The 27,653-nt window shown below is 46.3% G+C and overlaps 1 protein-coding gene across 3 annotated transcripts in view; it reads right to left on the reverse strand.

Moving 5' to 3' along the window:
* The window catches only part of plcl2 (phospholipase C like 2), a 410,033-nt gene that overhangs the window by 116,464 nt on the left and 265,916 nt on the right, over positions 1-27,653 (reverse strand). The window contains exon 4 of one of the 3 annotated variants that reach the window (XM_085988020.1): positions 14,354-14,480. The exons of the other annotated variants lie outside the window; for them this stretch is intronic. Within the exon in view, the coding sequence (XP_085844146.1) occupies positions 14,436-14,480 (45 nt within the window). The 3' untranslated portion in view covers positions 14,354-14,435. Of the gene's footprint in view, positions 1-14,353; positions 14,481-27,653 lie in introns of those variants that run through there. 3 annotated transcript variants of the gene reach the window in all.

Genomic DNA, 27,653 nt, shown 5'->3' on the forward strand with positions numbered 1-27,653 from the left:
AATTACTGTCCAACAGAAGGTCAGCAACTCTCTCCAGCAACGAGCAGCCCAAATGGCTGCAGCTTTTATACTAGTTCTGTCCCCTTTAAATAGCGCCCCCCGAGTCCGAGAAGGGCCTGGGAACGCTCCATCCAACTGTCACTAATAGCGCCAGGCGAAAAGGTTGCGGGCGCCACCGAATATCTGGTCTGGGGCGCCAAAAAGGCATTGCACACTGAAATGACGTCATGATCTGCCTGCGCCCGCAGGCGAGCAAAGAGAGTTAGCACCGGCGCTAAAAGGATACTCAATATGGGAGGTGGCGCTATATTCACTGCGCCCGCCCGAAAATTGGGTAACGCCCCAATTCTCGGGCTCTTTAGGCGCTAATCGCTGGCGCTACCAACCGAATTTCTAGGCCTATGTCTCTTGCTAGTTTACTCTCATATTCTATTTTCCCTTTCTTGAATAATTTCTTGGTCCTCCTTTGCTGAATTCTAAAATCCTCCCAATCCTCAGGCTTACTACTCTTATTGGCAGCATTATAAGCCTCTTCCTTTGATCTAATACTATCTTTAACTTCCCTTGTTAGCCACGGTTGGACCACTTTTCCTGTGGGGTTTTTGTGCCTTAAAGGAATGTATATTTGTTGTAACTTATGTATTAATTCTTTAAATGCTAGCCATTGCTTGTCCACTGTCATACCTTTTAATGTAGTTTCCCAATCTACCGTAGCCAACTCGTCCCTCATACCTACGTAGTTTACTTTGTTTAGATTTAATACCCTAGTTTCGGATTTAACTAAGTCACTTTCAAACTCTATATAAAATTCTATTATATTATGGTCACTCTTCCCTAAAGGCCCCTTTACGACAAGGTTTAAATTAACCCTTTCTCATTGTACAATACTAGATCTAAAATAGTCTGTTCCCTAGTTGGTTCCTCAACATACTGATCTAGAAAACTATCTTGCATACATTCCATGAATTCGTCCTCCACACTGCAAATTTGGTTTACCCAGTCTATATGTAGATTAAAGTCCTCCATGATTACTGTATTACCCTGGACGGCGTTCAGGCTTGGGCTGATAAGTGACAGATAACATTCGCGCCACAGAAGTGCCAGGCAATGACTATCTCCAACAAGCGAGAGTCTAACCACCTCCCTTGACATTCAATGGCATTACCATCGCCGAATCCCCCACTATCAACATCCAGGGGGGTCACCATTAAAGAGAAACTTAACTGGACCAGCCACATAAATACTGTGGCAACAAGAGCAGGTCAGAGGCTGAGTATTCTGCAGCGAATGTCTCACCTCCTGACTCCCCAAAGCCTTTCCACCATCTACAAGGCACAAGTAAGGAGTGCGATGGAATACTCTCCATTTGCCTGGATGAGTGCAGCTACAACAGCACTCAAGAAGCTCAACACCATTCAGGACAAAGCAGCCCGCTTGATTGGCACCCCATCTACCACCTTAAACAGTCACTCCCTCCACCACCGGCGTACCGTGGCTGCAGTGTGTACCATCTACAAGATGCACTGCATCAACTCGCCAAGGCTTCTTCAGCAGCATCTCCCAAACCCACGATCTCTTCCAGCTAGAAGGACAAGGGCAGCAGGCACATGGGAACGCCACCACCTCCAAGTTCCCCTCCAGGTCACACACCATCCTGACATAGAAGTATATCGTCGATCCTTCATCGTCACTTGGTCAAAATCCTGGAACTCCCTACCTAACAGCACTGTGGGAGTACCATCACCACATGGACTGCAGCGGTTCAAGAAGGCGGCTCACCACCACCTTCTCAAGGGCAACTTGGGATGGGCAATAAATGCTGGCCTTGTCAGCGACGCCCAGATCCCATAAGCGAATAAAAAAAAAATTACCCTCATTACATGCGTCTCTAATTTCCTGATTTATACTCTGACCTACATTACAACTACTGTTTGGGGGCCTATAAACAACTCCCACCAATGTTTTCTGCCCCTTGTTGTTTCTTAGCTCCACCCAAACCGATTCTACTTCTTGATTTTCGGAGCTAAGATGTCTTTATCCCATCCTTATTATCAGGGCTACTCCTCCTACTTGCCATTTTGCCTATCCCTTCTAAAAGTTATGTATCCTGGAATATTTAGTTCCCAATCTTGGCCACTTTGCAACCACCATTTTAAATTTAACCCTGGCCGGCCAAGTTTTCCAGGCCTCAGGAAACCCTGAGGTTAAACGGAGGTGAGGACTGCTGGATCCAGGAGGTAAATGCCTTTCCACTTACCTGCTGGATCCAGTTTACCTGCTTCACCAACCCCCAGTGATCGGACAGCACTCTCAGACCCTTCCAATCTCCTCCATGAGGCCTCCGATCTCCCCCCGACCGCAGCCTCCTCTCAAGCCATAGAAATATAGAAGATAGGAGCAGGAGTAGGCCATTCGGCCCCTCGAGCCTGCTCCGCCATTTAATGAGATCATGGCTGATCATCCAAATTCAGTACCCTGTCCCTGCTTTCTCCCCATATCCCTTGATCCCTTTAGCCTTAAGAAATATATCTAACTCCTTCTTGAATATATTTAATGAATTGGCCTCCAGAGCCTTATGTGGTAGAGAATTCCACAGGTTCACCATTCTCTGGGTGAAGAAATTCCTCCTCATCTCAGTCCTAAATGGCTTACCCCTTATCCTTAGACTGTGACCTCTGGTTCTGGACTCCCCCGCCATCGGAAACATCCTTCCTGCATCTAGTCTGTCTAGTCCTGTTAGAATTTTATAAGTTTCAATGAGATCCCCTCTCATTCTTCTAAACTCTAGCGAATATAATTCCGACCTCCCCGCGACCCCGATCTTTCCTTTGGGCTCCGATCTTCCTTCTGGCCTCTGACCTCCCCCGAGCCCAATCTTTCCTCTGGCCTCCGATCTTCCTTCTGGCCTCCGACCTTCCCCCAACCCCGATCTTTCCTTTGGCCTCCGATCTCCACCCCCCGACCCCCGTCCACTGATTCCTCTCTCCCTCCTCTCCGCTCCCTGCCTGTGGCCTGGTGCCAAAGGCCTACCTGCCCGACAGCCAGCCAGCCTCTCAATCTGGCTGGCTGCGGCCAGGAAACGGAAATAAAAAATTCTAATCGGGTCCTGCCATTAAATTCGGCAGGACCTTCGGGAAACCTGTTCTTCCAGGTTTCCCGCCCTCGAAACAGCCTCCCTTGTCCGAATTAATATCCAGTTCCTAGTCTTGATTATAAAAGTTCTTAACAAATTAATTAAAGTTAAGATGATGTGACTATCATGGCCACTGTGTCTCAGAATACTCCTCTTACAGTTAGGGTTGGGTATCTTTTAAAAAAAATGTTACTTAAATGTAAATTTAAAAATGCCAGTATTTCGTTCTTTCTCAGCACTTTTAATCAAGAGGATTTATGATGTGTCATGCAGGGCCAGTTCTTACCCAACAATGCTCTGGAATCCTGGTGTGCAAAAGTCAGTATAAATTAACAAATCAATATTTGTTCAGTGGCATGAAGCAAAGCTGAACTGAATACAAAGAATAGTTCCTGAAAGCACTGAAAGTGACAGATTGACACACTTCTGAAAAATCAGACCTACTAAAAAAAGGTATATGTGGCGATCCAGTTTAATTTGCTTTGAAATGCATACATTTTGTATTTAGTCGAGTGCACAAAACCAGTTATGAGTTATTATTGCTTATTAACTCAATATTTTACTGTATAAAACTGAACTACTCAATTGACCTGTCTCCCAATTCAATGTCTACAATACACCTGTTTAAGCATCTTAGAAATAGATGTGCACTTTCATATGGGTGATAGGAAGGTCTTGGAAGCCTTGTTTCTGAGATGGCCACATGTGCAGAAGACATCTCTGCTGCTTGTGGTTTGACCTCAAAGATTCTGAGCTTGAGGAGGGGCTAGCACCACTATGCCAGACAGGAGATTGAACAACTCCTGGAATGCAACCCACAGGCATTAGTGAGAACGACCAAATGGATAATCATCTGTGGGGTAGGAAGAAGAGACAGGAGGCAATATAGGGATTCTGAGAGTGTTGAACTGACAAAAGTTGTTCAGTATTTAACACCTGTGACCAATATTCCCTGTAATTTTCTTTGGCCCTACGTGGCCCCTTCACTGGAGCGCTGTGCGGCCGCGCAACCGCACAGCTTAAAAGGAACATTGCCTGTGACAATGGCAACAACTTCGAGGAAGGCATCCACGAGCAATGTCACAGCGCCGTAGAACAAGTCGTTGCCCAAAGGGAACGGAAGAGGTGAAATGCAGAAGGAATAGGGGATTTCATAGTCCGGGGAATAAAAAGTCACTTATGTTGATGCAGCCATAAGCCTTGAATACAGAGTGGGTGGATAAATGGCAAATGAATTTTCAATATAGCGAAGTGTGAGGTGATTCATTTTGGTAGAAGGAACAAGGAGGCCACTTATATTCCTTGGAAGGTAAGAAACTAAATAGGGTGGAGAAGAAAATAGATCCGGGAATACAGATACATAAATCGCTAATGGTAATGTTAAATTTATATAGAACCTTGGTTGGACCACACTTGAATTACTGTGTGCAGTCTGTTCTCCATGATACAAGAAAGATATTGAAGCACTGGAGAAAGTGCAGAATAGATTTACATGTATGTTACCAGAATTGAGAGGATGTAACTATAAGGAAAGATTGTGCAGGGTAGGGCTGTTTTTTCTGGAAAAGAGGAGACCCGATAGATGTCTTTAAAATTATGAAGTGGTTCGATAAGGTGGATGTGGAGAAACTGTTTCTACTTGTGGGACAGAATTATAAGATTACCACTAACAGATCAATTAAAGAATTTAGGAGGAATTTGTTTACACAGAGAGTGATGAGAATGTGGAACTCATTGCCACATGGAGCGGTTGAAGCAGATAGAATTGATGTATTTAAGGGGAGGCTTGATGCATACGAGGGAGAAGGGAATAGAAGGATATGGGGGCAGGGTGGGAAAAGGTAATCAAAGTAGGAGGAGGCTCGTTATTTATAGGCATTTGATAAGGTTCCACACAAGAGACTGTTAGCAAATGAAAATGCATGGAATCGGAGGCAACTTTCTGACATGGGTAGGGAATTGGCTAGAAGGTAGGAGAAAGAGAGTAGGGATAACAGGTATATACTCCAATTGGCAAGATGTGGCTAGTGGTGTCCCCCAAGGGACCTGCACTGTGGCCTCAGCTTTTCACTATATTTATCAATGACTTAGATGAAGGAATAGAGGACCGTATATCCACGCTTACTGATGACACTAAGTTAGGTAGCACAGTAAGTAGTGTAGATGAGAGAAGAAGGTTGCAAAATGACATCGATAGATTAAGTGAATGGGCAAAACTGTGGCAGATGGAGTTCAATGTGGGGAAATGTGAGGTCATCCACTTGGACCTAAGAAAATAGATCAGAGTATTTTCTAAATGGTGAGAAGTTAGGAACTGTGGTGGAGCAGGGAGATTTAGGGGTCCATGTCCAGAATTCACTAAAAACTAGCGGACAGGTTCAAAAAATAATTGAAAAGACTAATGGAATGTTAGCCTTCATCTCAAGGGGTCTGGAATACAAATTGGTGGAAGTTATGCTACAATTGTGTAGAGCTCTGGTTTGACCACATCTGGAGTTCTACATTCAGTTATGGGCACCGCATTTCAGGAAGGATGTATTGGCCTTGGAGGGGCTGCAAGGCCGGTTCACCAGAATGATACCGGGGCTCAGAGGGTTAAATTATGAGGACAGGTTGCATAGACTAGGCTTGTATTCCCTCGAGTATAGAAGATTAAGGGGTGATCTAAATGAGGTGTTTAAGATGATTAAGGATATGATAGGGTAGATAGAAACTATTATCTCTGGTGGGGGAAGTCCAGAACAAAGGGGCATAATCTTAAAATTAGAACTAGGTCGTTCAGGAGTGATATAAGAAAGTACAATGGGTAGTAGAAATCTGGAACTTTCTGTTGAGGCTAGGTAAATTGAAAACTTAAAAACTGAGACTGATAGATTTTTGTTAGGTAAATGTATTAAGGGATAGGGAACCAAGGCGGGTACTGTAGGATTCGCAAAAATCCATGAAATACAGTATATGGGTAGGGCCCCTGAAGTGGCCACATTGTGAGAACACAGAATGGAGTTGGCAGTTCTCATGGCCCAGTTCAAAAGGACACACACACAGTACCTTAAAGCAGTCTGAGTCATCATCGATTAGAAGAATCCAGAACCTTACTGTTTTTGATATTGTAATGTGGTTACAGCAGTAAACAAAACTATTAGCACCTGGAGGTGCGCTAATCGCTGGCAGAGCGGTAACCGATCTCAGAAACCGCTGAGCACACACAAACGGAGGGACACTAAACGGATTCCCATTATGGCAAAGCGGTAACCGATCTCAGAAACTACTGAGCACACACAAGCGAAGGGACACTAATCGGATTCCCATTAGTTCGATTTGCGAGCAGTTAAAATTAATGTGCTTGCTTTTGTTAAAGCAACCGTAACAAAGGAAAACGGTTGATTTGGCGCCAAGATTAGGGCCAGAAAAGAGTATAACCGTTCAGGTAAATCGTCAGCAAGCCAGTTTAAGATTCGACCAGAGTAAGGAAGACTCCTCCGGAGACGGTTCGCACCGTGAAGTCCAAGTCCAGTTACCATCAGGGGTTCGAGGACCGTGCGGAACAGAAAACGGCTCGAGGATTTCGGAGGACTTCCAAAGTTTGTACAGGAGAGCGAGTCCAGGAGCCGGTCCCATAAGGAAGGTCGGAGGTCCCGGACGACATCAAGTAACAGGGTCCAGGAGCCAGTCCCATAAGGAAGATCGGAAATTCCAGACGTAACAAGAAGTACCAAGGTCCAGAAGGGTTTTGAAATTCTGGTGAGCATAAAGGCCCAACTCTACCTAACTGACATAATTGAGGTATATTCAGTAACGGGAGGGTTTGTAACGTTAAGGGTATTTGTAAGTCAGGAGTGTGATTTATCCCTCGATGTGTCCGTGCGCTTCCCTCACCCCCGCTTTTAGCTTATCGCTATTTTAGAACTGTTTATATGCTTTAAAGTTATTTTTCTCAGTGTATAATTTAGTCCTCTGTGAGAAACGTTATTTTTCGTCTGCATTTATTCTTGCCATTTTCTCTGTGTACATTCTCTTTCAAAAATAAAGATCGTTTTGATTTAAAACTCAATCTGTCTCATCTGACCATTTGTCTTCCGAGTCACGAGTTGGGCCAACACACAAAGGTTGTCTGGCAATAAGCCCAGTGTCTAGAACCGTGAGGGGGGAGCGCTTCGAAACCGCTCACGAGTAGTGTGAAAATCAAAACCGATTTAGCACACCATAAGCTCGTTAAAACGACCCCTTACAGAATGGCGACCCAGATGGGACACTGGCTACAGAAACCTTGTGTGGTGGACAAAGACTCGGGTGAGACAGATGTTATGGAAGATAGGTTAGCCTCCTACGTATGTGGTAAAGTAAATGTAGCGAAAAAATGGGTGTATGACCTGTTAGGAGCCGAGCGTCCCCTAAAGGCAGCCGCCCAGTGGACGGCTAGTAAAGAGCACCGCAAGGGCATTGAGAAAGCGGTGTGGCTTATGTGCTATAAAAAGCAGGTTCTGGTACTGGACCACGCGGTGGCCAGTAAAGAAACCAAGATTAAGCATTTGTCCCAAGAGCTGCAGGAAAAGGTTGCAGCAGAAGGGAAAGTGTTAGTGGCTCTGGAGGCCATAAGCCAAGAGAGGGCAGCGATGGTCCGGGACTATCGGGGGAAGGTAGAAAGGTTGGAGGGCAAGATAGCTGAGCTGGAGGGGAGCGCTAGGTTCAGGGTAGAACACGTAGAGTATCAGGCAAGAGAATCCAGGGAGAAAGAGAGGAGATTAAAAACGGAGATTAGCTGCCTTACAGGGGAACTGAAGGCCCAGGAGGAAAAGGTAGGCGAAGTAAAAGCAGCCTATAAGCTGGCCTGCGCTCAAGGGTTTGAGGAGGCAGACCACGGCCCCTGTAGGCAGGAAATAGAAATCCTGAATCTGGCATTGGCCAGGGCAAAGGGGATGATATGCCTCATTAGCCCCAAAATCGGCCAGGCCGAATTTAACGGCAACCCAGCAGGGAAGTCCCGCAGGCAGCCCCCAGAACAAAACGGGTTAGGGAACCAGAGTTTTGACAGCCACCACCCCTAGCCCCTAGTTTTCCAGAGGTCTGGGATCAGGAGGGGGTGGAGGATGAAGAACCCAAGGTAGACCAGGGTAGCCCGAGAGAGAATCAGGGACCGGGACCGGTGTACCCCGTGACACAACGGAGGTACGGACCACCCGGTAACGACGGGGAAACTGGGGACATCCAGAACCAATTCCAGATTCCACACGGTACGCAACAATTGCGTTCCATGGTGAGCCACATCCCCAAAGCTCACCATGAGGGGGGACCCTTCCCTGCACTTTAGGGAGATAGAGCAGGCGGCCTGTGTGAATGACTGCGACGAGGCAGAAAGGGCCAAAATGATGCTGTTCTCCCTGGGTAGTGATCTCCTCCAGACGCTACCCGATGAGTGTAAGAGGGGTCAGGAGAATTATGGCAAGCTCAAGGAAGAGATCCTGGAGGCCATGGGGATGAATGAGGGGAGTCCGTTCTCCCGGGTAGAGAGAACAGTCCAGCTCCCCGGGGAATTCCCGCAGGCGTTCGCGGACAGGCTGTGGCCAGTCTACCAGGATGCGTGCCCGGGAATGCCGGCGCGAGCGCACCTGGACGGGGAACCGTTAGTTCACTGGCTAAGGTGCCTTATGAACAACTCCCTGCCCCGCGTTCGAATGCAGGCAATGGCCTGGTTCGACCCCCGAAACCCTCTGACCACGGAGGCGACGGTAATCCGCCAACTCACTGTCACCTTTAGAAACGGGAGGGATAGTGAGACACCCCAGCAAAAAGGGGAGGTTTGTGAGGTCAGGCCTGGTGACCAGCCCCGTAAAGAGTGGCGCCAAGAAGGGAGCCGTCCCAACCAAAGCAGGCAAACGTGCTACGGTTGCGGGAAGGAGGGGCATTGGCGCAGGGACTGTAAAAATCCCTGGAAGGACACAAGGGAAAAGGTTCCCACAGCCCCATTCCAAAAGGCAGAGACAGAAATTGCTCCCGCTGGGATCGAGTCATTTTTAGAGGCCATGCGGTCTCTCCTGACTGGCCAGGGAAGTACAGCTGCTGTAGTTCCCTCCCCCACCTCTGCCCCCCCACAATGACTAGAGCCAGCGCAGCCTGCCGACCTGTGTCCCCCAGAAAGACATGCACAGGAAAAGACCTCCAGTAAAATGGAGGAATACCTGCGGTGCCAGGTTGCGGAGGCTAAGTTAGTTGAGCAGGCTTTAAGGGAGGAGAACGCTAGGTTAACAGCGAGGGCTGGCAGTTTAGAGGGTCAGCTAAAGGTTTTTAAAATGGTTCATGAAGATTTTCAGCCACCAGCAGCGGGTGGTGAGGGGATACCTGCCCCCAGTACAGGAGTGGGTAGGGAAGAGGAGATAAAACTAGATTACTGGCTAGCTGCCAGGTATATTAAACAGTGCAAGCTGTTTAAGCCGGAGGCAGGGAAACCGACAGCAGGGGCTGAAAAGGCCAGTAAAGAGTTAAACGCTGTAGGGGAGCTGCAGCCACAGGTCACACAGGCTGGACGTGCAGCCTGTGTGAGGGGAGGAGTGGTCTCATCTAAACGGGAGACTCCCCCATTGTTCTGGGACCCAGGAGGGGAGGAGCCGGAGGTCTTAGGTCCTGTCCCTGGTTACCCAGAAGGGGAGGAGCCGGAGGTCCCAGGTCCTGTCCCCGATCACCCAGAAGGGGAGGAGCCGGAGGTCCCAGGTCCTGTCCCTGGTCATAATGAAGCCGAGTCGGAGGACGAAGGTCCCGTCCCTGACTGCGGCGAAGGGGAGGAGCCGGAGGTTTTAGGTCTTGCCCCTCAGTGTAGCATTAGAGAGGTGGCGTCTGGGGGCGGGGACTCTCAACCTGGAGTCCCAGGTAGCAAAGAGGTGCCTGCCGCTGACCCAGAGCCTAGGGAGGCGGAGCCTGCGGGAGGAAGCCCACAGCCGGCAGTCGTGGGGAAGCCACGAACTGCAGCCAGGGCCAAAACTCCAGCCAAGGGTCCGACCCATGAGGAAACCTCATATGTGGTGACTGTCAGACGGTCAGATAGAAAACCGCAACCGAAGAAGGTCTGGTCGCCGGTTTTCACAAAAGGAAACCCCCGTAAGAAAGCTGCAGGAAGTTTAAACAGTCCACAGCCAGTAGCCACGGGCTGCCTGGGACTAGCAGCTGAGACTGATGTGGGAACGCCGCAGGGGGAGGCCTGCGACAGTCCCCGCAGATTATAAGCTGGCCGTCCGGAGACGGGCGGCAGATGTACATGGATATATATAGTTTTGGAGAATAAGGTTTAGTTATTGTTACCGTGTTTTTTATTCCATTGGATTGTTTTGTACATTGGATGGTTTTGTATTATTGAAATAAGATTATGTTACGACTCTAGGCGAGTCTGTACATTGTTTGAATGTTTTCTCCGATAGGAGATGTTTACTCAACTTCATTGTCGGAATGAGGAAAGTGCGTGGGCGAGGTACACTCCATAGTAAGGTAAACTACGGGGAAGGTCAGTTGGGGAGGGATCGGATTTGTGCTCACCCAAAGACACATGATACAAAGACGATTTGAGATGTTCATTGTATCACAGGGGGGAATGTAGGATTCGCAAAATCCAGAAAATACAGTCTAGATTGGTAAAACCCCTGAAATGGCCACATTGTGAGAACACAAGATGGAGTTGGCAGTTCTCATGGCTCAGTTCAAAAGGACACACCAGCAGTATCTTACAGCAGCCTGAGTCATCACCGATTAGAAGATTCCAGAACTTACTGCTATTGATATGATAATATGGTTACAGTAGTAACGAAGTCAAAACAAAAGTATTTACACCTCAAGGTGTGTTAATTGCTAGCAAAACGCAAACCCATCTCTGAAATCACAGAGCAAAGACAAAACCTATTATCTGTACCAAACTCAGAGGGACACAGGACAGATCCCATTAGTTTCATTTACAAGGCATTAAAATAAAGTACTTGCTTTTGTCAAAGCAGCCTGCCCATTACCTTGACAAAAGAAAACCCCTGATTTGGCGCCGAGATAAGTGCAAGGGAACAGTATAACTGTGGAGGGAAATTCGACAGCAGGGTTTTCCTCTCTTTCATTCAGTGAGATTCAATCAGATCCATCACAGATTCACACAGACACGAGGTCAAGGACAGAGCGGGGAGGACCCACAAGATTGTGCAGGAGAGGAGATTCAGAAGTTCAGTCCAGATCCAAGACCATCAGGAGTTCGAAGGCCGAGTGGAGAGGAGACGGTTCGAGGAGTTCGGAGGACTTTCAAGATTGTGCAGGAGAGAGACTCAGACAGATCCACAAGATTCACCAGAAGCAGTGAAGTCCAAGTCCAGATACCATCAGGAGTTCGAAGACCATGCGGAAGAGGAGACGGCTCGAGGAGTTCGGAGGACTTCCAAGTTTGTGCAGGAGAGCGGGTCCAGGAGCTGGTCCCATAAGGAAGATTGGAGATCCCAGATGTAACAAGGAGTACCAAGGTCCAGGAGGGTTTTTAAATTCTGGTGAGCATAAAGGCCCAACTCTACCTAACTGACATAGTTGAGGTATATTTTAGCAACGGGAGGGTTTGTAACATTAAGGGTTTTGTAATTCAGGAGTGTGATTTATCCCTCGATGTGTTCGTGCGCTTTTCCCACCCCCGTTTTAGTATACCGCTGATAAGAATTGTTGTATGATTTAAGATAGTCAAAGTTATTCCTTGTGTTAAATTTTAGTTCCCATTGGGAGACGTGCTAATGATTTTTGTCTAAATTGATTCTTGCATTCTCTGTGTTTATTTCTCCTTGAAAATAAAGATATTTCTGATTTAAAACTCACCTTGTCTCACCTGATCCATTTGTCTTCCGAGTCACAAGTTGGGCCACACATCAAGGTTGTCTGGCAATAAGCCCAGTGTCTAGAACCGGTGAGGGGGGAGCGCTTCGGAACCGCTCACGAGCAGTGCAAAATCAAAACCGATCTAGCACACCATAAGCTTGTTAAAACGACCCCTTACAGTAACTGGAGTTAAGATACAGATCAGACATGATCTAATTGAACGGCGGAAGAAGCTGGATGTCCTACTCCTGTTCCTATGTTACATCGAGTCTACAGCACAGCAACAGGCCATTCGGCCCAACTGGTCTATGCCGGCATTTAAACGCCACATGAGCCTCCTCCCACCCCTCTTCATCTAACCCTATTAGCATATCCTTCTATTCCTTTCACCCTCATGTGCTTATCTAGCCTCCCCTTAAATGCATCTATGCTATTTGCCTTAACTACTCCTTGTGGCAGCACGTTCCACATTCTAACCACTCTTTGATTAAAAAAGAATAAGATTGACAAACAGAGGTAGGTTTGAGTTATATGTACGTAATAAATGCTCAAAGTATTTGGAATAAAATTGGGAACTCAAGGCACACATTACTGGGGGAGTTTAATGTAATTGCACTAACAGAGGCTAGAGCTGGGCTGGGGGCTAAATGTTTCTCGTTGAAAATATTGAGGAGAGATAGATTAGGAAAAAAAGGATGAAGGTGGAAATGGTAATGAAAAATTTCATTACAAATGTAAGTGTGATGTATACTGGATGGTGAAAAAGTTGAATCTATTTGGTTTGGAGCATAGATCATAGTGGAAAGGAGACAGAGGAAGAGAAATGTAGACAAATGATAGAACATGCTGAAACAACAGAGCACTTATAATGGATGGCTTTTACTATCTAAAAATAGACTGAGATAAAGCAACATAAGAGGCAAAAAAAGAGGGGTTTCTGTAATCTGTCCAGGACTCCTTTCTGGATCAGTATTTTTTTTAGCACAACAAGGAAGGAAGCAGTGCTGGATCCAGTTCTAGGAAATGAAATGGAACAAGTAGATAATATAAGGGCAAGGGGATTGAAAAGGAGGGGGAACAGTCAAAGATAGAAGTACGAGACAGAAAAAAAACCAAATTCAACAATATTAAAAAGCGAACTAGCCCAGATAAATTAAAAAGGTAAGTTGACAGATATAATAGTGGATAAACAATGGCAAACTTTCAAACAAGTGATAACTAGGGTACAAACTAGATACATTCCCATAAGAAGTAAAAGGACTACAGGAAACACTGGTGCTCCTTGGATGAGCAGAGAAATTAAAGCTAAAAGGAGACTTAAAAAAGAGGCGTTGATAAATCCAGGGCTAATAATATAAAAGAAAAACAGATCATAGAAATTATAGAAGGGAAGCAAAAAAGATTTGACAGGGGGAATGAAGAAAGGCTGTCAGGGAACATAAAGGGAAATAGTAAAATAATTTATAAATACAAAGAATAATTTACAAAAGGGTAGGGCCAATTAGAGATGAAAAATTATGAAGAAATGGAAGAGATACAAAGTACTTTGCCTTGGTGTTCACAAAAAACTGAGTGGGAATGAAAGGCTGCAAGAGGAGAACATGGATAGAATTAGACAGGTAGCATAGTGGTAATGTTACTGGACTAGTAATCCAGTAGGCCTGGACTAATAATCCGGTGACAAGAGTTCAAATCCCAAATTCAGTTAATTAAATAATTAAATAAAAATCGGGAATAAAAAGCTAGTGAAACTACTGTTGTAAAAACCCATCTGGTTCACTAATGTCCTTTAGGGAACGAAATCTGCCATCCTTACCTGGTCTGGCCTATTTGTGACTCCAGACCCCCAGCAATGTGGTTGACTCTTAACTGCCCTGTAAATGTCCTAGCAAGCCACTCAAGGGCAACTAGGGATGGGCAATAAATGCTAGCCTTGCCAGTGACAATGAGGAAATCTACATGATATAAGGGGTTAATTTCAAGTGCTTGCTGGGTAAAAGTTTTCAGACTTGACACTGGGCAAGTGTCGATGTGTAACTAGAGCTATTGTAAGTACTCGGACTGCAGCCAGGAACAGATGCCTGCCCACCTAATGAGAATGTAGAAGTGAAATAATGAGTTTCTTTGATGTACCAATGACCTGATAACTTGTGACCGAAAGCAAAGCTAGCCTCCCTATATATATGATTAAAGAGGACCTCCGGTTACACGATTCATGCCCTGTTATAGATTAACGGTTGACTTATGTGTCCAGGATCCTTCTGTCAATATGTTATTTCTACCTGATGATTAATCTAAAATGTATCCTGATAGAGGAACAAAGGAATGTCAATCAAACTTGTTTGTTACACTGTATAAATATGGAACGCTTACGCTGTATCATTGGAATAGTAGCCTCACCCCTTGAGTAGAGGTGCTGATTCCCCTTGCAAGAAGTGAAATAAAAGGCCTGTCCGTCTGACGAATCCAAGTGTGTATTGAGTCATTACCCAGGGCTAAGAAGTAAGGCACTTCTACAACGCCCACATCCCTTGAACAAATAAAAAAATGACATAATAAATATAGATCAGGAAGTAGCACTGAAAATGTCAAATTCAAAGTCGAAAAGGCACCAGACCTGATGGCATACATTCAAGAATGTTAAGGAAAGGCGAAAAGAAAATAGCAAAGGCTGTGACCGTAGCCTTTTAAAGATCAGGAATATGGAAGTTGCGCCAGAGAACTATAAATTGGGTAACTGTAGACCAATTAAAAAATGGTAGTGAGCTTATAGAGGGCAGAATAAAGTTAATACTCACTTAGAAAAGAAAAAGGGGATGCCGATTATGAGCCTGTTTCACGCTCCTGGTGAAGACCAATTTCATCCCCATTGTGTCTAACAAATTTAATAGAGTTCTTTGAGGAAATCATAGTGTACTGATAAAAGAACTGTACGGGTATTAAGTATGAATTTCAAAAGCTGTTGGTTAAGGTGCTGTGCAGGAGACATGTTGCGAATTTACGGCACATTTTATTAAAGGGAGTATGGCGCCATGGATAGGAAGTTAGTTAAAGGACAGAAAACAGAGAGTAATGGTTAACAATTGTTTTTTCAGACTGGAGAAATGTAAACAGTAGTGTCCCCCAAAGGATCAGGACATTTGCTCTTCTCAATAAATGATCGGTGCTCAGGTATAGTGAAATGTGAAAATTGACATAAGACAAAAAAAAACAAGAAGTGTGGTTAACGCTGAAGAGGACTGTGACCGACTTCTGTGAGAACATATATAATTTAGTGGATTGGATAGATAGTTGTCAGATGAAAGTTAATGCAGAGAAATGTGATGTGGTACATTTTAAGAATAAAAATTAGGTAAAATTTTAAAAAGGAGCAGAAGAGCAGAGAAACTTAAAGGTTCAGATACACAAATCCTTGAAAGAGGGAGAACAAGTTGATTTTAAAAAATGGCATGTGCAATCCTAAGTTTTATAAATATGGGCAGAGAGTACCAAACATAGGCCTAGAAATTCAGTTGCTTGCGCCACCAGTTTGCGCCCAAAGAGGCCACTCAGAGGCTTTAGCGCCACTGGCCACAACCACCGCGATATTTAGCGGGGCGCTAATGGCGGCGTTAGCCTGTAGCGCTGCGCCACCACCGATGACGTCATAGGTGTGCGCAGCACCCCGCTACCGCCCCGAGCGCCATATTAGGTCGCGCCCGCCTCTTCCGCGCCGGCCGCAAATAGCGACCGGTACACAGGGGCCTACCTGTGGCGGTAGTGGGGCGAGTTAAGGTGGCGGTGCGGCCAGCCGCTTTTTCGGCGGCCGCCTGCCCGCACCTCCGTCCCCGGCCTCCTACACCTCCCCCCCCCCCCCCGCGGCATTGCCGGCTGTTTCCCGAGAGCCCGGCACTTCTCCTTTGTGCCGGGCTCATTTGCCGGCACTCGCGAGCGGGGATCGCGCTGTTGCAGGCACCTCCCCCTTAACAGTGGGAGGAAGGCCTGCAGTACCGCAGCCTGCCGTGCCGCAGCGGGTGGCGCTGCGGCACTTTGCGCGCCGATATTCAGTTTCGGCGCCCCAAAGCCTTGTTTAGCGGCCGGATTCCATTTGGGGCGCTGAAACTGAATATCCCGATGGCGCAAGTGGCTCCGCGCGCAGCGGTAATTCCGGCGCCCAGGCGAGCTTGGCGCCCCAAACTGAATTTTTAGCCCATAGAGTTATAGCTAAACCTAAACTAATGACTGGCTAGGTCACAGCTTTTTAATTTAATAATGGGATGCGGGTGATGCTGCAAAGGCCACATTTATTGCCCAGCCCTTGTTGCCCTGAAAATGTAGTGGTGTGCCTTTTCCTAAAAAAGCTGCAGTCCCTGTAGTGATGGTGCTCCCAAGTAAGCCACAGCCCAAGGCTGGTGTTAGGTAGGAAATTCCAGGATTTTGATTCAGCAATGATGAAGGATTAGTGATATATGTACAAGTCAAGATGGTGTGTTACTTGGAGGTAGCTTGGAGATGATGGTGTTCTTAGGATATTGCTGGTTTTGTCATTCTTGGTGGTAGAGAGACTGGGACTATGAGGTGCTGTTGATGTAAGCTTGGCGAGTTGCCGCAGTGCATCCTGTACATAGTACACTAGCTGGAGTGCCCGGCGGTGCCGAGGGTTTTTTGAGGGCATGTTGTTATGAAAAAAGTACAAATAATTTTTATATATATATAAATGAGTTTGTCTGTCTGTGTGGGAAGGAGAGAGAGAGAGAGAGAGAGGGAAAGAGAGAGAGAGAGAGGGAAAATGAGAGAGAAAGGGGGAAGGAGAGAGAGAGAGGGAAGGAGAGAGAGAGAGAGAGAGAGGGGGAAGCAGAGAGAGAGAGAGAGGGAAGGAGAGAGAGAGAGAGAGAGAGAGAGGGAAGGAGAGAGAGAGGGAAGGAGAGAGAGAGAGGGGGAAGGAGAGAGAGAGAGGGAAAGAGAGAGAGACAGAGACAGAGGGAAGGAGAGAGAGGGAGAGAGAGAGAGAGGGAAGGAGAGAGAGAGAGAGAGAGAGAGGGAAGGAGAGAGAGAGAGAGAGAGAGAGGGAGGGAGGGAAGGAGAGAGAGAGAGAGAGGGAGGGAAGGAGAGAGAGAGAGAGGGAAGGAGAGAGAGAGAGAGAGAGAGAGAGAGAGAGAGGGAAGGAGAGCGAGAGAGAGAGAGAGGGAAGGAGAGAGAGAGAGGGAAGGAGAGAGAGAGAGAGGGGGAAGGAGAGAGAGAGAGAGAGAGAGGGGGAAGGAGAGAGAGAGAGAGGGAAGGAGAGAGAGAGGGAAGGAGAGAGAGAGGGAAGGAGAGAGAGACAGAGGGAAGGAGAGAGCGGGGTGGGGGAAAAGGGGTTGGGGGAAAGGGGTTGGGGGGAAAGGGGTTGGGGGGGAAAGGGGGTTGGGGGGGAAAAGGGGTTGGGGGGAAAAGGGGTTGGGGGGAAAAGGGGTTGGGGGAAAAGGGGTTGGGGGGAAAAGGGGTTGGGGTGGAAAGGGGTTGGGGGGGAAAGGGGTTGGGGGGGAAAGGGGTTGGGGGTGGAAAGGGGTTGGGGGGAAAGGGGTTGGGGGGGAAAGGGGTTGGGGGGGAAAGGGGTTGGGGGGGGGGAAAGGGGTTGGGGGGGAAAGGGGTTGGGGGGGAAAAGGGGTTGGGGGGGAAAAGGGGTTGGGGGGGAAAAGGGGTTGGGGGGAAAAGGGGTTGGGGGGGAAAGGGGTTGGGGGGGAAAGGGGTTGGGGGGAAGGGGTTGGGGGGAAAAGGGGTGGGGGGAAAGGGGTTGGCGGGGAAGGGGTTGGGGGGGAAAGGGGTTGGGGGGAAAAGGGGTTGGGGGGAAAGGGGTTGGGGGGAAAGGGGTTGGGGGAAAGGGGTTGGGGGGGGAAAGGGGTTGGGGGGAAAGGGGTTGGGGGGAAAGGGGTTGGGGGAAAGGGGTTGGGGGGAAAGGGGTTGGGGGGAAAGGGGTTGGGGGGAAAGGGGTTGGGGGGGAAAGGGGTGGTGGGAAGGGGAAAGGAGTGGGGGGGGGACCTCGACTGCGGATAAACTGTTTCCCCAATTATCTGGATTTTAATGCACAGCGCCATGGTGCGGCGGCCCAAGCGAGAGCGAGCCCGGGTCGGTGCAGCCCCACAGCGGAGCAGAGGCTCCAGCACCCGGCGCCACTCGGGCTCGGAGGCGGGCAGCCAGCGCCGGCACAGCCGCTCGAAATGGCCGTCAAAGTAGGCGAGCCTCCGGGCGAAGGGCAGCAACCGCGGTCCCGAGCAGCAGCTCCTTCCCCGCCGGCCCATCATCGCTGCTCCTACTTCCGCGAGGCCGGGGTGACAGGAGAGAGGGGAGAAAGCGGCGGAGACCCCGTGGGCGGCGTAGCGCCTGAGGCCCGGCCCAAGTCACCTGAGCTGAGCTCCCGCTCCCTCCGACCCGAAGAGCTCGGCAGTGACATCCTGCAGAGCGGAGAGGCCCGGGTGACAGGAGAGAGGGGAGAAAGCGGAGAGAAGGAGGAGGCCAGCCTTTACCAAGATGGCGCTGATGGCAGGCCGCTGGTTTGGAATCGGGCCCAGCGGGACGCGCGGTGCCTAGCTCGGGCGTGGCTGGCGAGGAGAGGCCGAGGCTTCGAGGCCTGCAGGCAGCTCATCCACCGTGGATGTAAACAACCCGCGAGCGGAGAGGCCGGGGTGACAGGAGAGAGGGGAGAAAGCAGAGAGAAGGAGGAGGGTGAGGGTGGGACTGGGGCCCATGGTCGGACAGAGGCAGAGTTGCTCCATCACAAACAACAATGGCCGCCGCTTGCTTTTCAGTTTGAAGGATTAGGCCCCGCCCACAAACGCCATGAAACGCCCCCCGTGACGCAGCGCGCTCCCCCCGTAGGATTGGTCAACCTTCACGTCAGTCAATGCTAATGAGCGGATTTCCCCAGTATGATTGGCCAACCGCTAATGAGCGGAATTTTGAACATTTTTTGTCTACTGTCCGAACAATTTTTGTCTGACCAAAAAGTAAATACGCCTAGGACACCCTCCTAATCACCACCTTTCTTTTGATATAACATATGTGTAGGTACGCTCTATAACTTTTGAGTGATGCCCGGACAGACAGACAGACAGACAGCACTATCCTTTTATTATATAATATATATATAGATAGATAGATACTGCAACCACAGTGCAACTAGAGGTGGAGGAGATGCATGCCAGTGGCAGAGGCACCAATCAAGCTTGGGTGGTCTTGAGCTTCTTTTGTGTTGTTGTGGCTGCACCCATCCAGACAAGTGGTTAGTATACCATCACACTCCTGACTTGAGCCTTATAGATAGTAGAGAAGGACGCATCAGGAAGTATGCCACTAGACAGCCCAAGGCTGGGCGTTGTCCAAGTCCTACTGTAGGTCCACTTTTGGGCATCTTAGTTTAGGAAGGATGTCATGGATTCCACCAGGAATGAGAGACTTTAGTTACGAGGAAAGACTAGGGAAACTTGGGCTCTTTTCACTGGAACAGAGAAGGTTAAGAGGCGATTTGATGGCAGTGTTCACAATCATGAAAGGTTTTCATAAGGTAAATAAGAACCTTTTCTGCTGGTCAGTGAGTCAGCAACAAGAAAGCTTAAATTTAATATACTCACCAGAGGTTAGGAGATTTTTTTTTACATATACAGAGAATTGTTAGGACATGGAATGATGATGTTAAGTCATGGAATGATGGCAGTGGAATGCATAATAGCTTTTAAAAGAGATATGGATAAGTATTTGAAAAATAAACATTTTAAAGAATATTGGGAGAGAGCACTTTAATGGGACTACATGCATGGCCCTTCCAGAGATGCTGGGTCAAAAGGCCTTGTTCTGTGCTGTAAAATTCTATATGATATTTTTTCCCCTAATGGAGCACCTGAAAATGAAAATACTATGAAGTTCTGCACTGTAACAATGCATCTGTGGGGAAACAGTACATTACTATATTTCCTCCAGTAACTATGGCTTGTTTGAAATGCTAGATGCAGCTGCCCGAGTGACCACTTTGATTTCAAAAACTACTGCTGGCATTTTTCTAATCAACAATGCTTCAAATAAAAAAAAAATTGCTTAACTACCAATATAAACTGACCATAAAACACCCAAGTAAACATAACCTGCACATCTTAATAATATATTTAATAATAGGAAGAACGCTTCCAGGTTTCAAGCAAAGCACTCTGCTGCAGGAGAGTAAATGAAGCTATATTCTGCACCGAGCTATACAATATCTGACTGGGGATTGCTCTATTCTGAAACCGGGAATTTCCTCAGAGGGTTCTCTGATCGACCAGAGACTGAAGGAAATTCCAGATTGACATGCAAACGGGGAAGTTACAGTGATCGGTCAGGAGAACTCCCAAGGAAGTTCCTTGCATGGGAGCCAAAAGTGGTAAAGTGTTCACCAGCACTTATATCTAACACCTTGATTGGAACAAAATCAAAACTCATTGATGTATCCTTGTATGAGGATATGCTACCACCTTTTTCTCACATTACAAGTTCCTGCTGGGCCAGGCAACTTTTACAGTTTGGATAAAAGGGCTGGTGACCAACTGTCGAGCCACCAGCAATGCTGCTCTTGGCCTACCATCAAAAGGTGCACGAGAGTGGCCCACAGAAAATTCCGTGTCTGATTTTCTCTCCTCCTATCTACGTTCCCATGGAGAAGCACCTGGCCTCACATCTTCTCTTAGCACAGTTAAAACTGAAAGTCAATGGAATGGGGAAGTAAGCCTGGGTTCCACAGCTCCTTGGAGCTACATGGTAGTGCTCTAATCCATTTGCAATAATATAAATTAACATGAAAAAGATACTGAGATTACTCATGGAATGCAAAATTGGCCCAAGTAGAATTTTGGAGCCTAAACCACTGTTCTGAATCCTGCATACCACCTATGTAGAAAAATTAAACGTTTAACTGCTATGCATTTATGCTCTAAATGCAAATTGCATTTTTGATAGATTACAGTCAAACTATAAATAGTAATTATGTAAATACTACAGTTCTTCATAGCAGTGATAGTTCAGTGTAAAAATCCCTACCCTCTTGACATTGGAGCTGAGTTCATATGTGAAGCAGGGAATTTTCATCAAGTTGGTATAAAGGCCTGTTATGGATCACCTGTTTTCTATGTGGAAGACAAGCTCAGAATGACCGAGTGCCTGATTGGATTTCAACAACCATTAACATTAAGCCCAGGATTTTGCATTCAGTTAACTTTGAGCAAGCACTCCATCAGCATGTAGTCTGTGTGTGCAGTTTGTGGCAGTTCTTTTGTGTGGCACAGATGTATAGTTCATCTGGAGTGGAAGATGTACAGGAATCAGAGTTAAGTCATTGTAGTGCCCAGATCTGGAGACATATAAATAAGTTATCACCTTGAAGCTATGAGGAATTTTAGCTATGAAGAAAGGTTGGATAGGCTGGGGTTGTTTTCTTTGGAACAGAGGAGGCTGAGGGGAGACTTAATTGAGGTGTATAAAATTATATGGGGCCTAGATAGAGTGGATAGGAAGGACCCATTTCCCTTAGCAGTGAGATCAATAACTAGGGGACAAAGATTTAAAGTAATTGGTAGAAGGATTAAAGGGGAATTGAGGAGAAATTTTTTCACCCAGAGGGTGGGGGGACTGGAGCGCACTGCCTGAAAGGGTGGTAGAGGCAGAAACCCTCATCGCATTTAAAACGTACTTGGATATGCAGTTGAAGTGCTGTAACCTGCAAGACCAAGAGCTGGAAAGTGGGATTAGGCTGGATAGCTCTTTTTCAGCTGGCACAAACACGATGGGCTGAATGGCCTCCTTCTGTGCCGTAAATTTCTATGATTCTAAGAAAATATTTGGCTTGTAGGAAAGCAAAGAATCTGATCCATATGATCTCAGCCAACTTTGTACGAACATTAATCATAGAAGGGAACCACTGAACTATCAAAAAGGGCAATGTGAAATAGGAAATTATTTTTACGGTTGTCCACTTTCTGGAGGCTGACTTCTTTTATTCATTCACGGGATGTGGATGTCGCCAGCAAGGCCAGCATTTATTGCCCATCCCTAATTGCCCCCAAGAAGGTGGTGGCGAGCTGCCTTCTTGAATACAGTGGCTGCAGTGTGTACCATCTACAAGGTGCCCTGCAGCAACTCGCCAAGGCTTCTTCGGCAGCACCTCCCAAACCCGTGACCTCTACCACCTAGAAGGACAAGGGCAGCAGGTGCATGGGAACACCACCACCTCCAAGTTCCCCTCCAAGTTACACACCATCCTGACTTGGAAGTGTATCGCCGATCCTTCATCATCGCTGGGTCCCTCTCTCCCTACCAGCACTGTGGGAGTACCTTCACCGCAAGGACTGCAGTGGTTCAAGAAGGCGGCTCACCACCGCCTTCTCGAGGGCAATTAGGGACAGGCAATAAATGCTGGCCTTACCAGCGACGCCCACATCCCATGAACGAATAAAAAAAACTGAGTGGCTTGCTATTTCAGGGGGGTAATTAATAGTCAACCACATTGCTGTGGATCTGGAGTCACATATAGGGCAGACCAGGTAAGGACATTAGTGAACCAGATGGGCTTTTACAACAATTACCATTACTGATACTAGCTTTTTATTCCAGATTTATTTAATTGAATTTAAATTCCCCAGCTGCCATGGTGGGATCTGAACTCATGTCTCCAGATCATTAGTCCAGGCTTCTGGATTACTAGTCCAGTAACATAACCACTATGCTACTGTACCCCCTTAATCAGGTTCTTTACTTTCCTACAAGCAAAATATTGGGCAAGTACTGATCATGATTTTCTAATCATTTTGACTACATGGTTGGAAAATCGTGGGTGACACACATCCGAATTTCCAATACGCACTGCTAGTTACTGGGAGTGTGTATTGGGAAATCATGGGCACGATCTCTGATTTTCTTTCTAATTAATGGATGAGAGGATCATAGGGGCTGTTTAAGATTTTCACCACTTCTCTGATTTCCCTCTTGCTGTTGTGGTACTGAAAGAATGTTTTACTGTTATGCTTAGCTTTAGCTTCTGTGCTTTTTTTCCCCAGGTCTCTCTTTGCCTACCTGATCACCTTTTTTAAACATGTTTCTTCAATTTTTTGTGTTCATCCCAGTGAGCCCCTTCTCCTTTTTCCCCAACAGGATTTGTACATACCATTTTTCCTCTTCACTTTCTGTTTGTTTGCTGATCCATTTAGGGTCACGTTTGTTTAATCTGAACTTTTTGGTTTTGGAAATGTGTTTATACTGCATGTTCAGTATTTTACCTTCAAACATGTTCCATTTGTCTTCTAGTGAGGTGTTGTGGAATAACCTTCCCCAATTTATTTACTTTATTTGTTCCTTCATTTCATTGAATTTGGTAATTTTTAAAATGAAGTACCCGACTCCAGGTCTTGGTTGTTTCTGACTCCTAGATCATGCTAAACTTTATAATTCTGTGGTCACTGTACACCAGAGGTGCTACCTGAGTCATTTCCTGTTCACTTTCGAGATAATTTACAAATAACAGATCAAGACTATTCAAGAAAGAAGGGAGAGAGAAAAAAGGGAACTAAAGGCCAGTTAATGTGACATCAGTCGTTGGGAAAATGCTGGAACCATTATTAAGGAAGTGGTAACAGGGCACTTAGAAAATCATAATATGATTAGGCAGAGTCAACATGGTTTCATGAAAGGGAAATGGTGTTTGACAAATCTATAGAGTTTTTTGAGGATGTAACTAGCAGGTTAGATAAAGGGGAACCAGTGGATGTAGTATATTTGGATTTTCAAAAGGCATTCAATAAGGTGCCACCTGAAAGGTTGTTATGCAAGGTAAGGGCTCATGGGATTGGGGGTAATATATTAGCATGGACAGAGGATAGGTTAAAGGACAGAAAACAAAGAGTAGGAATAAATGGGTCATTTTCCAGTTGGCAGGCTGTTACAAGTGGATCAGTGCTGGGGCCTCAGCTATTTACAATCTATATTAATTACATAGATGAAGCAACCGAGTGAAATATATTCAAGTTTGCTGACAATACAAAGCTAGGTGGGAACGTAAGCTGTGAAGAGGGCACAAAGAGCCTGCAAAGGGATATAGACACGTTAAGGAAGTGGGCAAGAAGGTGGCATATGGAGTATATTCTGGGGAAATGTGAGGTTAGTTACTTTGGTAAGAAGAATAGAAAAACAAAATATTTTTTAAATGGTGAGAAACTTTAAATGTTGGTGTTCAGAGAGACCTGGGCATCCTTGTGCACAAATCACAGAAAGTTAACATGCAGGTACAGCAAGCAATTAGGTAGGCAAATGGTATGTTGGCATTTATTGGAAAGCGGTTGGAATACAAGAGTGAGGAAGTCTTGCTGCAATTGTACAGTGCTTTGATGAGACCACACCTGGAGTACTGTGTACAGTTTTTGTCTCTGTATCTATGGAAGGATATACTTGCCTTAGAGGCAGTGCAACGAAAGATCACTAGATTGATTCCTAGGATGATAGGGCTGTCCTTTGAGGAGAGATTGAGTAGAATGGACATATACTCTCTGGAGTTTAGAAGAATGAGAGATGATCTCATTGAAACATGTAAGTTTTGATAGGGCTTGACAGGGTAGATGCTGAGAGTCTAGAACTAGGGGGCAAAGTCTCAGGATAAGGGAGTGGCCATTTAGGACTGAGATGAAGATAAATTTCTTCACTCAAAGGGTTGTGAATCTTTGGGCTGTGGATGCTCAGTTGTTGACTATATTCCAGGCTGGGATCAATAGATTTTTGGACTCTAAGCAAATCACGGGATACGGGGATTGGGCGGGAAAGCGGAGTTAAGGTAGAAGATCAGCCATGATCTTATTGAATGACGGAGCAGGCTCAAGAGGCTGTATGGCCTACTCCTGCTCCTATTTCTTATGACCTTAAGATGAGCACTACATCTTGTGGCTACCTTGATGCACTGGGTCAAGAAGCAGTGATGCATTACATCTGCCAACTCTAATGCTAAACAACTTGAATTTTCCCAATTTGTATTTAGTCAATTGAAGTCTCCAATAAAAATAACTTTCCTATTCTCACATATCTTTCAAATCATAGAGATGTACGGCACAGGAGGAGGCCAATCGGCCCATCGTCTCTGTGCCGGCCGCAAAAGAGCTATCCAGCCTAATCCCACTTTTCAGCTCTTGGTCCGTAGCCCTGTGGGTTACGGCACTTCAAGTGCATATCCAAGTACTTTTTAAATGTGATTAGGGGTTTGCCTCTACCACCCTTTCAGGCAGTGAGTTACAGACCTCCACCACCCTCTAGGTGAAAACATTTCTCCTCAACTCCCCTCTAATCCTTTTACCAATTACTTTAAATCTATGCCCCCTGGTTATTGACTTCTCTGCTAAGAGAAATAGGTCGTTCCTGTCCACTCTATCTCGGCCCCTCATAAACTTAAACACCTCGATCAAGTCTCCCCTCAGACTCCTCTGTTCCAAAGAAAACAACCCCATCCTATCCAATCTTTTCTCATAGCTAAAATTCTCTAGTCCTTGCAACATCCTCGTAAATCTCCTCTGTACCCTCTCTAGTGCAATCACATCCTTCCTGTAATGTGGTGACCAGAACTGTACACAGTACTCTAGCTGAGGCCTAACTAGTGTTTTATACGGTTCAAGCATAACCTCCCTGCGCTTATATTCTATGCCTCGGCTAATAAAGGAAAGTATCCTGTATGCCTTCTTAACCACCTTATCTACCTGTCCTGCTACTTTCAGGGATCTGTGGACATGCATTCCAAGATCCCTCTGTTACATAAGAACATAAGAATTATGAGCAGGAATAGGCCACTTGGCCCCTCAAGCCTGCTCCGCCATTCAATAAGATCATGGCTGATCTTGGGCTCAAAGCGACTGCCCTGCCCGCTCCCCATAACCCTTCACTCCCTTATCTTGTAAAAATCTGTCTATCTCCACTTTAAATGTATTTAATGACCCAGCCTCCACAGCTCTCTGGGGCAGAGAATTCCACAGATTTACAAACCTCAGAAGAAATTCCTCCTCATCTCAGTTCTAAAAGGGCGACCCTTTATTCTGAAATTATTCCCCGAGTTCTACATTTCCCCAAGAGGGGAAACATCCTCTCTGCATCTACCCTGTCGAGCCCCTTCAGTATCTTATATGTTTCGATACGATCACCTCTCATTCTTCTAAATTCCAATGAGTATAGGCCCAGCTTGCTCAACCTTTCCTCATAATTCAACCCCCTCATCTCAGGAATCAACCGTGTGAATCGTCTCTGAACTGCCTCCAATGCGAGTATATCCCTCCTTAAATAAGGAGACCAAAACTGTACGCAGTACTCCAGGTGTGGTCTCACCAATACCCTGTACAGTTGTAGCAGGACTTCCCTGCTTTTATACTCCAATCCCCTTGCAATAAACATTCCAATTCCCTTTTTGATTACTTGCTGTACCTGCATGCTAACCTTTTGTGTTTCATGCACAAGGACCCCCAGCTCCCTCTGAACTGCAGCATTTTGTAATCTCTCTCCATTTAAATGATAATTTGCTTTTTTATTTTTCCTGCCAAAGTGGATAACCTCGCACTTTCCCACATTATACTCCATCTGCCAAATGTTTGCCCATTCACTTAGTCTGTCTATATCCCTTTGCAGATTCTTTGAGTCTTCTGCACAACTTGCTTTCCCATCCATCTTTGTATCATCCGCAAACTTGGCTACATTACACTCTGTCTCTTCATCCAAGTCATTAATGTAGATTGTAAACAGTTGAGGCCCCAGCACCGATCCCTGTGGCACCCCACTAGTTACCGTTTATCAACCGGAAAATGGTCCATATATCCCGACTCTCTGCTTTCTGTTAGTTAACCAATTCTCTATCCATGCTAATATATTACACCCAACTCCGTGAGCTCTTATCTTATGCAGTAACCTTTTATTTGACACCTTATTGAATGCCTTCTGGAAATCCAAATACACCACATCCGCTGGCTCACCCTTATCCACCCTGCTTGTTACATCCTCAAAGAACTGCAGCAAATTTGTTAAACATGATTTCCCTTTCATAAAACCATGCTGACTTTGCTTGACTGCATTATGATTTCCCAAATGCCCTGCTAATGTTTCCTTAATGAAGGACTTCAGCATTTTCCCAACGACAGATGTTAGGCTAACTGGTCTATAGTTTCCTGCTTTCTGTCTCCCTCCTTTCTTAAAAAGTGGTGTTACATTTGCGGTTTTCCAATCCGCTGGAACCTCTCCAGAGCCCAGATGTTCTTCTACATTTCTCAGTATCCTACCATTTATTATGTATTCTCTTGCCTTATTAGCCCTCCCCAAATGCATTACCTCACACTTCTCCGGCTTAAATTCCATTTGCCACTTTTCTGCCCACCTGACCAGTCCATTGATATCTTCCTGCAGGCTACAGCTATCTTCCTCACTATCAACCACACAGCCAACTTTTGTATCATCTGCAAACTTCTTAATCATGTCCCCTACATTGAAGTTTAAATCATTGATATATACCACAAAAAGTAAGGGACCTAGTACTGAGCCCTATGGAACCCCACTGGAAACAGCCTTCCAGTCACAAAAACACCCGTCGGCCATTACCCTTGGCTTCCTGTCACTTATCCAATTTTGGTTCCAACTTGCCTGTTTCCCTTGGATCCCATGGGCTTTTACTTTTCTGACCAGTCTGCCATGTGGGACCTTGTCAAATGCCTTGCTAACA

The sequence above is a fragment of the Somniosus microcephalus genome, chromosome 5, assembly GCF_052327205.1.
Source record: "Somniosus microcephalus isolate GS21.2 chromosome 5, FLI_Smic_1.0, whole genome shotgun sequence".
Lineage (NCBI taxonomy): Eukaryota > Metazoa > Chordata > Chondrichthyes > Squaliformes > Somniosidae > Somniosus > Somniosus microcephalus.